We start from the raw sequence: 12,498 nt of genomic DNA, 5'->3' as shown, positions 1-12,498 counted from the left end.
GGAACGTAAAACTTTGAGGTCATGACTGATCATACATGATCAAAATCGTTACATACCTGTTATATCATATACTATGCATGAAACGTTTAATTTCGGGTTGCTATTCCTGGGGCCCAGGAGGGTACAAAGGGAAGTACTTCATACTTCTGTGCCAAGCTGTTTTAGCATAGGTTGGATAAATTGCACCTGACTGATATGTGTCGAATGTAAAAAACTGCCCTTTTTCAATGAAGATACATTTGCTAAATTATAACTTAAAAGTGACTTATCGTGTGAGTGTGTGCTGGCAAGTCCTTCTGAAATTAATATGTTGGTATAAACAGTTCGCAGTACGGAAGATACATTTTGACAACTTTTATTTGCTACTATCTTACACACTTGTACTTCTTAAACTGATGAAATTGTTTCCCTAAATAACTTACAGGTGACTTTTGTAATCATCTACTTGGTACTTGCAACTAGAAGACTGATCTGCTTTTAAAAGAACTAAAACTATAAACAAACGTAAGTCAAAAATAACTCAGACGCCATATATAGAGAACAAAATTCTGTAACTGGACCAGTTTCTTAGAGTATGATCTCTGATCCCCACTGGCAATAGGGGCTACACAACAGAATTAGCCTTATCCATGCTGCCTAACCATGTAATCAATACGAATTCGGTGCCACAGAAGTGCTAGTAGTTTAAGGGAGAAACTAGTATATGGTACTTTTGTTGCTTGTGGAGATCAAAATGCTGGTTAGCCTAGCCTCCGTTGCAGTCCTTTTCCCCGCGGCTTTTTTTTCTCATTTTTTTGGGGGGGGGGGGGGGCAGCGTATCTGCTTGGGATCTCGTATCCGCCGTGCCCCTGTGTCCGCCATAGACCCTGTGTCTGCCGCTTCCCCGGCGGATACAAGATCCCAAGCAGATACGCGGCGCCCCCCCCCCCCCCCCCCCCCCCAAAAGAAAAACATGAAAAAAAAAAACGCCGCGGGGAAAAGGACTGCAACGGAGGCTAGGTTAGCCTGGGTACCACCCTCCGTAGTTACCTCCATAGACTCATTCTTTTTGCTTGCTCATGACAAAGCCGTGGTGAACTTGCAAAGGGAATCCTTCAGGGCTTGTACGGTTATCCTGTGCTGGCAGACACGTGAAGATACGTGCAACAGGCAACCCAGAACCGCATATCTTCCAACGCCCATCAGGCAAGGTGACCTGTGAGTCTCTCCAAGTCCCAGTCAACCTGTCATACACATATATACGCTGATTACCATCATCTTCCTCCTCCTCCTCCTCATCATCATCAAAATCGTCATCGTCTCTCGGGTTGTGAAAATCTACCAATACATGTAGCTGGCCTTCAAGCGCGAAAAAAATAGGATTACCCTTAGCGTTTGGACTTCGGCTTGGGTCCGACCACCCTGGAAGCTCGCGCCAGCTATCCGCCTCGACATCGTACACCGCCATCTTGCTTGAAGTAGCGTCTGTGCAGAAGATCTCCGTTCCCATGGCAACGGCTGTGCAGAGATCAGGGATGGTTTTTGGCGGGGTTCCCCTGCTCCATAGATCCTGACTTGGGTCGTAGCGGTGCATTTCTGTGTTTGTGAAGAGATAGATGTGCTGACCGCATGCCGTGGCCACATGGTTACGCAGTTTGTTATGTCTAGGCTTCGAACAGTACTCCCAACGGTCCGTGATCCACTCATACTTTCTCATCACCACAGAAACACCCCTCGATACCGACGTACATTGTACCCCCAGATAATAAATATGCCCATCAACTTCAAAAAGATATTCAACGGGCGAATTAAGGGCGTGTTTCGGGGTGTTCCTATATATTAAACACCTTTTTTTCCAGGCCTGCGTGGGTTGATTGAACTGAAGCAGGGAGACTTTGTCGTCGTCGTCTTCTTCCATCAGGATGTAGATGTCGTTATCACTGGTAACTGCTGCTGTCATGACTGCAGGTAGGAAGTAGCCCAAGTCAGTGAACTCCATGTACTCTCCTGACCTAGGATTCACACAGAGCATTTCTCTTGCGTCTATGTCATCTTTATCTATCCTAAAAAGTAGGACCATTTCCTCTGCATCCATCCCTCTCCTCTTACAGTTGGAGGCCTCCCTCAGTACCAGATTCCGTACCTCAGAATTCTGCCTGACCAGGGGGTGTTCCAAGAGGGCCGCTGTGTTGTCTGGTGGCAGCAGGTTGAAGCGGATGTGAGAGAGGATGCTGGGTAGGTGGTGCAGTCTGTCCTCCCTGCTGTGCTGCACCCATCTCACCACAGCCTCCCAGACTGTTGTCTCCTCTCTAACATCCAGCTCATCGTGGCTGATGATCTCAGTCAGCTGATTCACACTCAGGCTGCAGAACTCCTCGCTGGAGGCAACCTGTGGAGGGGCAGAGTGCATTGCACAAGTGTATGTGCGGCAGAGACGTTATGTACATGTGTTTTAATCCAGTTATCGCAAACAAGATGTTTCTCTCCCAGTGCTACCAGTTGTAACACAAGACAAAAGTAATAGACATGTTTTTATTCTAATTGATGGAAATTCGCTCGTTCCTACAATCGCATCAAATTTGCGGACTTTAGAAGTCACATAATTCATAGATATAGTTGTCATCTTTAATGAGGTCGGTCAGCATTGTGACTACTACATGTAGTATACATGTGTAAGGTCAAAGGAAAAGGCCCCTGAGATATATAGCAACAAAACACGTCTAAAATTGTTATGCAAATCGGCCAACGGAGTGTGGACATGTTTATTGTTTATGCACTTTTAAAAAATACCTTTTTTTTGCACACAGTAAAGAGAAACATAGCACTGTTTACAAGTCAGAGGCTTTCATCTTTCGACCTTGCGCATGCTCACTCTGAATCGTGAACGACCTTACCAGCATATTGAAGATACCAACCTTAGGAAAGTGCCTGTATATGCACGGCAGACACTGCTTCAGCACTGTGTCTATGGAGAAGACATCAGCAAACCTGTAGAGGTCTAAACATGTGGAACGCTCCACGTTCATGGCCATGTAGCTGCTGCAGCTGTCTCTCACAGAGCCCAGTTGGAGGAGGTCGGCTGCCTGGTACAGGGGCTGCACTGTGTCCAGGGACATGTGGAGGGTTCCCGAATAGATACAACTCAAGATCTCTCCAAACGTGGCTGCATCCAACCCCTGCAAAACAACCGTCTTCTGTCGACTTTCCGCCATGCCGTTTGTAAACATGGCCCTGAAGTAGGGGCTGGCCGCGGACAGAACAAGCCGATGGCAGGGAAACTGGCGGCCCTCGACTTCAAGGACGACATCCTGCAGTACCCCAGCTTTCTGTAAGTCACCAATGTTGTCACTACTATAGCTATGGACTTGGTAAGAACGCGGGCGAACTGGTCTGTTGTGGTTTTCTAGTTGTGCGGCAGCCATGTTGATGATGATTCGCGTGTTACTGGGCCGTTCCAAATAAATGAAGGAGGGAATTTAGAAAATGTTATTTGTTTTGGCTTAGATACGCAAGTATCATGTTAGGATGTTTTAGAAATTGTTCAAGCTTATTAATTAGTCACCAACGTCTATATCATTTTGATGCCATTAAATGTTAACGACGCGCGAAGTGAATTTTATACACCCCTAAAACCACAGTGGCACAAATCATCTGTAAACAACTACTTCCGATGCGCACATGAAGCCACATTTCTGCCCTACGCACGTTACATTATACGTTCTATAATGTGTACGATAAGAACAGAGCACCAATCGCTGAGAAAAGATTGTCAATATGTTCGAAGTCAATCAACTATTTATACATTACTGATCGCATTTGAGCACCAAGGCAGTGTGTCGCTGTTTGCTGACCCCGGAAGTAGTAGTGGACTGTGCCACTGAAGTTTACAGTGGTGTTTTCATTGCTTTGTGCGTTCCTATCCTTTAATGGGATTAAAACAAAAGACTTAGAAAGCTAATGAATATACTTAAATTGTTTCCAGCATATCATTATACGACGCTTAGGTGTCCGAGGAAAATTGCTATTCACGAAACACCCTCCTTCATTTATTTGGAACAGCCCAGTACCACGAGAATCAACATGGCTGCCGCACAGCATGAAAACCACGACAGGCCAGTTCGCCCGCGTTCCTACCAAGTTAGGCGCTATATGGACGGGTTTCTTGGGAACATTGGTGATCTACAGAAGGCTGATGTACTGCAGGATGTCATCCTTCAAGTCGAAGGCCGCCAGTTTCCCTGCCATCGGCTTGTTCTGTCCGCGGCCAGCCCCTACTTCAGGGCCATGTTTACAAGCAGCATGGCGGAATGCCGACAGAAAACGGTTGTTTTACAGGGGTTGGATGCAGCCGCGTTTGAAAAGATCCTGAAGTTCATCTATTCGGGAACCCTCCACATGTCCCTGGACAAAGTGCAGCCCCTGTACCAGGCAGCCGACCTCCTCCAACTGGACTATGTGAGAAACGCCTGTAGCAGCTACATGGCCATGAACGTGGAGCGCTCCAATTGTTTGGACATGTACAAGTTTGCTGATGTCTTCTCCATAGACGCAGTGCTGAAGCAGTGTCTGCCTTGTATATATAAGTACTTTGCCAAGGTTGGTATTTTCAATATGGTGATTATATATAAACTATGATTATATATTCATTCATAAATACACAAATAGCTATGGCATAAGTTCATTATAGTGCTGCATAACCTCTGGACCTTAACTGGGCCCAACATGTTTAAGTTCAAGAAGAGTAAATTAACGTAAGGAACCAAGTCCGGACTTGTAATAAATGTCTCTCGCTTATATTCTTTCTTTTCTTAATCATGTTAACCTTTGATAGTCGTGATATCTGGGGTTGGGGTTTTGTTCGCGTGAAGAATTTTCGCGTTCGCGTGGAAAATTTGAAATGGAGAATTTATCTATAGGTTCAAAATATCAAAGTAATTTTATCATCAAAATTTTTCTCCCTTGGGAATAGACTTGAGTCCCTTGGGAATAGCACACACCAAACCACACCACACCCTGCCCACACCCATCCAGGGAAAAAGTTTGCCTGTAATTTTGATCATTTGCTCGTTAAAATACGCTAATTAGTTGATCAGAAGGGAATTGAAGGTTTACAAGTCTAAGGTTTCACACCCAAAAAATTTCAAAGGATTTTTGAAATTTAAAAAATACAAAAAAACAAGTTGATTCCCAAGGGACTCAAGTCTATTCCCAAGGGAGAAAAATTTTGATGATAAAATTACTTTGATATTTTGAACCTATAAATAAATTCTCCATTTCAAATTTTCCACGCGAAAATTTTCCACGCGTACGCGAACCTTCTTAACGCGAAAAAAACCCGTTCCCGATATCTGCACTGGTAAAAGACAAAAAAAATTATTGCTCTTGTTTTATATATGACTAAGCCTCTGTGTTGAGTACTGACTGTATATAATTTGAAATTATATTTTTCAAATTGTATACGTTAACTTTATGTCAACATGGAATTTGACGGGTCAGATCCAGACTTATACGTCTCTGAATCTTTGCACTTGCATCCGGGCCTGTACATAAACATGAGTTTAGGTATGCAGCACTTGTAGGTTGATAGAGTCTGAATAATGATGTTTTGATGGCGCAATATTCCAAAACAGAAGAAGGGTGTATATTTGTAGCCTCCTGTGCAGGCCTCCTATAACGCGCGACATATATATTTGGGGGGGGGGGGGGGGGGAGCTATTATGCCGACAAGGGAGTTGTGCAGCCGAGGGAGTTGTATAGCCTTTATACAACTCCCTCGGCTGCACAACTCCCTTGTCGGCATAATAGCTCCCCCCCCCAAAAATATATGTCGCGCGTTATAGGAGGCCTGCACAGGAGGCTAGTATATTTGGTGCAAACGTGTACCTGTATGTTAATTGAATAATACTATCATGGTCGCAGAATATAACAAGAATTTCCCGTATACAAAAAAAAAATCTTGGTCTTGGAAATGCTGACAGAAAAAAACAGATTGTGAAAAAAAATAAAGGGGGTGTGTTCGGGTCCACACTTAGTCCGGTAGTTAAGCATAGGGGGCGGTCTGGCAGCAACACAAATGACCCATTTCAAGTGAGTCGACGTCAATTGCTCATACACCGGTAACATTTTCCCGAATACAACGTGTATTGTCAATCCTCGCTGTGGGTTAACGAGAGACATTACTAATACTGGTTGTGTGAAAGGAAACTCAAATATCCTATATTCATGAATGACTTCTGAAGTCTGCACCATTTGATGCGATGGTAGGAACAAATCCATCATTTAAACTACAAACATATCTATCAACTTTTGCATATGTTGCTTACAACTGGTAGGAGAGAAACGTATTGTCTTTCAGAACTGGATCAAGACACATTTCACAGTGCCACACATGTGCTCTACACCTCCACAGGTTGCCTCCACCGAGGAGTTCTACGGCCTGAGTGTAAATCAGCTGACTGAGATCATCAGCCACGATGAGCTGGATGTTAGAGAGGAGACAACAGTCTGGGAGGCTGTGGTGAGATGGGTGCAGCACAGTAGGGAGGACAGACTGCACCACCTACCCAGCATCCTCCCTCACATCCGCTTCAACCTGCTGACCTCAGATGACACAGCAGCCATCTTGGAACACCCCCTGGTCATGAATATTTCTGGGGGTCCTGAGCTCAAAGATATGATACTGAGGCTTAGAACCTCCAGCGTAAAGAAGAGAATTGGGATGGATGCAGAAGAAATGGTCCTACTTTTCAGGTCAAAGGAAGATGACCTAGACACAAGAGCAATGCTCTGTGTGAACCCTAGGTCGGGAGAGTACATGAAGTACACTGAGGTGGCGTCCGTCCTACATACAGTCCTGGCAGCAACAGTGACCAGTGATAACGACGTCTACATGCTGGTCGAAGAGTCAGACGACAGGTTGTCCCTGCTTCAGTTCAACCAACAAGCGAAGCACGTCTGGAAAGAGAAGTTGTCATTACATAGGAGCCACCCGGAACGCCGCTTCGGTTCCCCTGTTGAACGTCTTTTTGAGGTTGATGGGCACCTTTATTACCTGGCTGTACAACCCACATCGGGGATGGTCCCGAGGCATAAAATGACAAGACCTTCTGTGGTGCTGAAAAAGTATCAGTGGCTCACGGACCAATGGAAGGACTGTTCGAACCCGAGACATGACGAACTGTATATTACCAAGGCTGCCTCGTGTGGTGGGAAAATCTTTCTCTTCTCGAACACAGAAATGCATCGCTACGACCCAAGACAGGATCGATGGAACAGGGGAACCCCGCCAAAATCCATCCCGTGGCCAGGCACTGCCGTTGCCATGGGAACGGAGATCTTCTGCGCAGACGCTACTTTAAGCAATATGGCAGTATACGATGTTGAGGCGGATAGCTGGCGCGAGCTTCCAGGGTGGGCGGACCCAGACCGAAATCCAAATCTTCTGGGAACTTTCTTTGCGCTTGAGGGCCAGCTGCATGTATTGGCAGATTTTAACGCCCTAGAAGACGATGACGATGACGATTTTGATGATCTTGATCACAATGATAAAGATAGTAATCAGCGTATATATGTGTATGACAGGTTGACTGGGACTTGGAAAGACTCGCAGGTCACCCTGCCTCATGGGCCTTGGAACATGGGCGGTTCTGGGTTGCCTGTGGCCCGTATTCACACGTGCCTACCACGTCATGATAGCAATAGATGGGATGACCTTCGGATGTGCGGATATTCTTCTAATGTTCGCCATGGCTTCGTGGCGAGGAAGCCGAAAGAATGATGGCGATGTTTGAAGGAAATACATGTATATGACAGATTGTCAGGGACTGGACTCACTGGAGAGCCTGCCTACTGTCAGTGATGGGCCTTGGATGGTACGCGACTCAGGGTTACATGTGGCGCGTATGAACACGTACCTGCCAGGCCATACAATGGACTGATACTAACAGTGCTATTAGTACTAGTATTCTTCTGGCACAAAATCTATATTGTTTAATGGTTTGACAGCGGGTAGAAGGTGAAAGAGAAGGGACATCTTACCATGCATAATGTCGCATGATCTGATCTTCTGTTACATGTATGCAGCCTCTGATTTCAGTGCTGACCAGGGATTATATTCTCGTAGAAACTGGAATGGTTATAGTTATAGTTTTTGTTCTTTAATTTATGCGTGTAAGCTAACTAACATTTGTTTATAGTTTAAGTTCTTTAGTAGATCAGTCCTCTAGTTGCAAGTACCAAGTAGATGAATACAAACGTCGTTTGGAAGTCATTTAGGGAAACAACTTTGTTAGTGAAAGAAGTACAAATGTGTATCATGTGGTAGAAAAATAAAACTTGTCAAAATGTATCTTCCAAACTGCGAACTGTTGAGCCCAACATATCAATTTCAGAAGGACTTGCAAACACACACACACGTCAAGTCACTTGAGTTATGATTTAGCAAATGTACATTCATTAAAATGTGTTTCACATTCGACACATATCAGTAAGGTGTAATTTAATCTATCACACTATCCCGGGCCCCAGGAATACTATTGTTTAATAACATAGAAATTTTCACAACTTATTCACACTTCGGATGTTATTGAACATCGAACCATGAAAACATAATACCTCCAGCTTTTGATTCTTCCCAACAGGTAATTACATTAATCAGTGTCTTATCTGCTCATGACGTCACGAGAACATGGCAGCCAATTTGGAACTTTGCACAACGGCTCGGAAAGAACGTCATTTTTTACAAGAAAACGAAATAAATATTGTTATGTCATTTAATTAAATGTTGTCACGATAATTAAGCACTGTTTGCTCATTAAATAATGTTTTTCGCAAGCCGTTGCGTAAGGTTCCGAACCGGCTGCCATATTCATTGTGACGTCATGTGCAGGTATAAGCCACTGATTAATGTAATCACCTGGTGAGAAGATCAGATAAGAATAACGAGCTGGATCCATGGAAGTATGGTTTCTGATGGTTCGATGTAAGATAACATCAGAAGGGTGTGTATTTGTTTTAAACGTTTATATTCCTTCAATGATGCTATTTCAGATAATAAGAAAATGTTGTATTTTGGTGTCTTCTGCCCTTTAACCTCCTTTTGTTAAATCATAAACATCATCAAAATAAGTCATTAACTGATGATTAACTAACGCCTAGCTTCAGCAGACGACATTTCAATACAAAAGGCTTGTTACTTGAGTCTATTTTTCCCTGTATAAATAAATCAAGCAAAGATGGGTATCCATATCCAGCAGAGAGGCAAAGCCAGCTCTAACTACGTTTGAAGATATCTATATATAGCCACTATTACAGATCGACTATCACAAATGACTTAAAGTAAGGAGATAAAACCTCATTGCTTAAAGTTATACGAATACCGATGTAATTTCACTGTGTGGAAGCTTGCTGACCCCGGAAGTGGTGGTTACAGAGAGATGGACTTCACCACTGTTATATGTAGGGTAGTTTTGATTTTCTTGGTGTATTAGTATGATTTAATGGCAACAACATTATGTATATTTTGATAAACAGAAAAATAGGTTAACCCATTTCAGGTTGCCTTCACATGACAGTCAGGTGTCTGAGGTAAATAATTACACACGTGATACTCCCCTCCATTTATTTGTAACAGTCCAGTACCACGAGAATCAACATGGCTGCCGCACAGCAAGAAAACCACGACAGACCAGTTCGCCCGCGCTCCTACGATGACATTAGCTATAGAGACGGGTTTCTCGGCATCATTGGTGACTTTCAGAAGACTGAGGTACTGCAGGATGTCGTCCTTGAAGTCGAGGGCCGCCAGCTTCCCTGCCATCGGCTTGTTCTGTCCGCGGCCAGCCCCTACTTCAGGGCCATGTTTACAAGTGGCATGGCGGAAAGTCGGCAGAAGACGGTTGTTTTACAGGTAGGATTGGCGTGACGTGTGGTTGGAATAAAGTGAAACAGGGAACTTTCAAATATGTTTGTGTCATAGAAAACAAGTAAAAAGATGAAAAGCCATTGTTTACCGAAACAAATGTTAAACTTTTCTGCGATATCATGACGTGCGTGCCTCCCCATGCCCCCCTCCCCACTCACTGATCTCCTTGAGTTTAGGAGGTTGGTCAGGTGTCAACTTTGCGGAGTTCACATACTTTATTCTATGATATAGCATTTATTATTATTATTTTGGATCCTAGACTTGCATCAGCAGACTTGCATGCAAAATTTAGATAATTGTTCAATATATCTATGAAATGAAAAAAAAAAGACAATTATGTAACCTGAGGTGTGAACTTGAAAGGATTACGTTACTTCGGTACTAGTACTTTTACCACACAGCTCAGATTGCAGTTCACCATTGTTTTTCTAGCCACTATACATGTATAACCAAACAGATACTTGCACATACCGTGATATACGTTACATAGATACAGTATATCCCTGCTATGTAGTAACTATGTGAACATTGTCCTGCAGGGTTTGGACGCGAGCATGTTTGGGGAGATCCTGAGTTATATCTACTCGGGAACCCTCCATGTGTCCCTGGACAAAGTTCAGCCCCTGTACCAGGCAGCCGACCTCCTCCAGCTGGACTATGTGAGAGACACCTGCAGCAGCTACATGGCCATGAACGTGGAACGCTTCAACTGTGTGGACCTGTACAAGTTTGCTGATGTCTTCTCTGTAGATGTTGTCCGGAATCGGTGTCTGCAGTGCATCTATATGCACTTTATCAAGGTTGGTGTCATCAATGTGGTTATTTAGATTAAAGATAGTATGTATATAGTTTATTCATGAATGATGTGACTTCCTGAGAGTTGTTGGGATGGTTGGAATAAAGACATTTTTTCAAATCAGTATATATGTATAAACATATCTATTTACTTTCGACTTCCTTACAACTGGTACGAGAGAAACGTATTGTTTTCCAGAACTGGATCAAGATACAGTTTCACAGTGCCACACATGTGCTCTGCTCCTCCACAGGTTTCCTCCAGCGAGGAGTTCTGCAGCCTGAGTGTGAATCAGCTGACTGAGATCATCAGCCACGATGAGCTGGATGTTACAGAGGAGACAACAGTCTGGGAAGCTGTGGTGAGATGGGTGCAGCACAGTAGGGAGGACAGACTGCACCACCTACCCAGCATCCTCCCTCACATCCGCTTCAACCTGATGACCTCAGATGACACAGCAGCCATCTTGGAACACCCCCTGGTCATGGAGAATTCTGGGAACTCTGAGCTACGGACTCTGGTAATGAGGGAGACCTCCAACCAAAAGAGGAGATTTGGGATGGATGCGGAGGAAATGGCCATAATGTTCAGGAGTGCCGGACCTTCCACAAACACCAGAGAAATGCTCTGTTTTAACCCTAGGGAGCAAAAGTACACCAAGTACAGTTACAGCGTGCCCAGAATCATCAAGGCAACAGTTACCAGTGTGAATGATATCTACATCCTGGGTGAAGAGTCCAACGAGGAGTTGTCCCTGCTTCAGTACAACCATCTGGGGAACGTGTGGGAAAAAAAGTCCTCATTTCATAGGGAAATCCCTGAATGTTTGCCCTCAGATTTTCAACTTGAATATCTTTTTGAAGTTGATGGGCATCTTTATTACCTGGCGGTACATTTCAGTAAGGGAAGATCAGTGTCCGTGGTGACAAAAAAGTATGAGTGGCTCACGGACCAATGGCAGGACTGTTCAAAGCCTCGACATGATGATGTGGCCATGAAAAGCCATGTGGCCACGACGTGTGGTGGGCAAATCTATATCTTCACAAACATAGTCAGAGGCATGCACTGCTATGACCCAAGTCAGGACCTATGGAGCAAGATAACCCTGCCAATAAACATTTTTCACCTCTCTACAGCTGTTGCTATGGGAATGGAGATCTTCTTTACGGACTCTAGTTTAAGCAAGATAGGAGTGTACGATGTTGAGGCGGATAGTTGGCGCGAGCTTCCAGGGTGGTCGGACCCTAACCGTTATCCAGACCCTAACCAAGGTGCCACTTTCTTTGCACATGAAGGCCAGCTGCATGTATTTGTAGAATTGTACACTGACCCCCCAGAAGACAATCATTGCATGCATGTGTGCAAGTATGACATGTTTGCAGGGGGTTGGAGTGATTCGCCGGTCCCCCTGCCTGATTGGACTTGGAGAATGTGTCGTCCCGTCCCCCCCGTGGCTCGTATGTACAAGAGCCTGCCATGGCAAGATGTCCATATGGACACACGGGATACGGAGCATCCTCAGGGCACAATGAACTGATACTAACAGTATTATCGGGAAAATTCAAGACCCCAGTACTAACAAACAAACAAACTAGCACCAGCAACAAGAGTTTCCTATCCTGTTAAAATTGCCTTTTGAAGCCCAGTTTTCTGTTCTATGTTGATTTAATGTTTGTTTTATGTGATGTCTTACTTTGATTAAAGAAAGTGTTCTTTGGTAGATTAATATTTCACTGCATGCATGATGAATAGAAGAGTCATTGGCAAATCATAAAGCCTAAGCAACCTTATTATGAATTGT

At 44.2% G+C, this 12,498-nt stretch overlaps 3 protein-coding genes across 3 annotated transcripts; 2 read left to right on the top strand and 1 right to left on the bottom strand.

The window, feature by feature from the left end:
• Nucleotides 1-949: 949 nt before the first annotated feature.
• LOC136434434 (kelch-like protein 12) lies at nucleotides 950-3,528 on the bottom strand. The gene is made up of 2 exons (XM_066427229.1): nucleotides 2,895-3,528; nucleotides 950-2,368 (listed from the first exon to the last, which is right to left on the bottom strand). The coding sequence occupies exons 1-2, from the start codon at nucleotides 3,399-3,401 to the stop codon at nucleotides 1,040-1,042; spliced, it is 1,836 nt and encodes a 611-aa protein (XP_066283326.1). The 5' UTR covers nucleotides 3,402-3,528; the 3' UTR covers nucleotides 950-1,039.
• A 197-nt stretch (nucleotides 3,529-3,725) lies between these two features.
• Nucleotides 3,726-8,326, top strand: LOC136434433 (kelch-like protein 12). The gene is made up of 2 exons (XM_066427228.1): nucleotides 3,726-4,575; nucleotides 6,389-8,326. The coding sequence occupies exons 1-2, from the start codon at nucleotides 3,937-3,939 to the stop codon at nucleotides 7,754-7,756; spliced, it is 2,007 nt and encodes a 668-aa protein (XP_066283325.1). The 5' UTR covers nucleotides 3,726-3,936; the 3' UTR covers nucleotides 7,757-8,326.
• A 1,269-nt stretch (nucleotides 8,327-9,595) lies between these two features.
• On the top strand, nucleotides 9,596-12,487 carry LOC136434436 (kelch repeat and BTB domain-containing protein 8-like). The gene is made up of 3 exons (XM_066427230.1): nucleotides 9,596-9,886; nucleotides 10,441-10,701; nucleotides 10,951-12,487. The coding sequence occupies exons 1-3, from the start codon at nucleotides 9,632-9,634 to the stop codon at nucleotides 12,232-12,234; spliced, it is 1,800 nt and encodes a 599-aa protein (XP_066283327.1). The 5' UTR covers nucleotides 9,596-9,631; the 3' UTR covers nucleotides 12,235-12,487.
• Nucleotides 12,488-12,498: the final 11 nt, after the last annotated feature.

This window comes from Branchiostoma lanceolatum, chromosome 5, assembly GCF_035083965.1.
Source record: "Branchiostoma lanceolatum isolate klBraLanc5 chromosome 5, klBraLanc5.hap2, whole genome shotgun sequence".
NCBI lineage: Eukaryota > Metazoa > Chordata > Leptocardii > Amphioxiformes > Branchiostomatidae > Branchiostoma > Branchiostoma lanceolatum.
This window is presented reverse-complemented; position numbering and strand designations above follow the sequence as displayed.

What these genes read in the sequence shown, in the direction of transcription:
- LOC136434434 (XM_066427229.1), bottom strand. Translation starts at nt 3,401, where the DNA reads ATGGCTGCCGCACAACTAGAAAACCACAACAGACCAGTTCGCCCGCGT. An exon ending in TATACAGGCACTTTCCTAAG is followed by an intron (nt 2,369 to 2,894) that starts GTTGGTATCTTC and finishes GCCCCTCCACAG; the next exon opens with GTTGCCTCCAGCGAGGAGTT.
- LOC136434433 (XM_066427228.1), top strand. Translation starts at nt 3,937, where the DNA reads ATGAATATACTTAAATTGTTTCCAGCATATCATTATACGACGCTTAGG. An exon ending in TATATAAGTACTTTGCCAAG is followed by an intron (nt 4,576 to 6,388) that starts GTTGGTATTTTC and finishes ACACCTCCACAG; the next exon opens with GTTGCCTCCACCGAGGAGTT.
- LOC136434436 (XM_066427230.1), top strand. Translation starts at nt 9,632, where the DNA reads ATGGCTGCCGCACAGCAAGAAAACCACGACAGACCAGTTCGCCCGCGC. An exon ending in AGAAGACGGTTGTTTTACAG is followed by an intron (nt 9,887 to 10,440) that starts GTAGGATTGGCG and finishes ATTGTCCTGCAG; the next exon opens with GGTTTGGACGCGAGCATGTT. An exon ending in TCTATATGCACTTTATCAAG is followed by an intron (nt 10,702 to 10,950) that starts GTTGGTGTCATC and finishes GCTCCTCCACAG; the next exon opens with GTTTCCTCCAGCGAGGAGTT.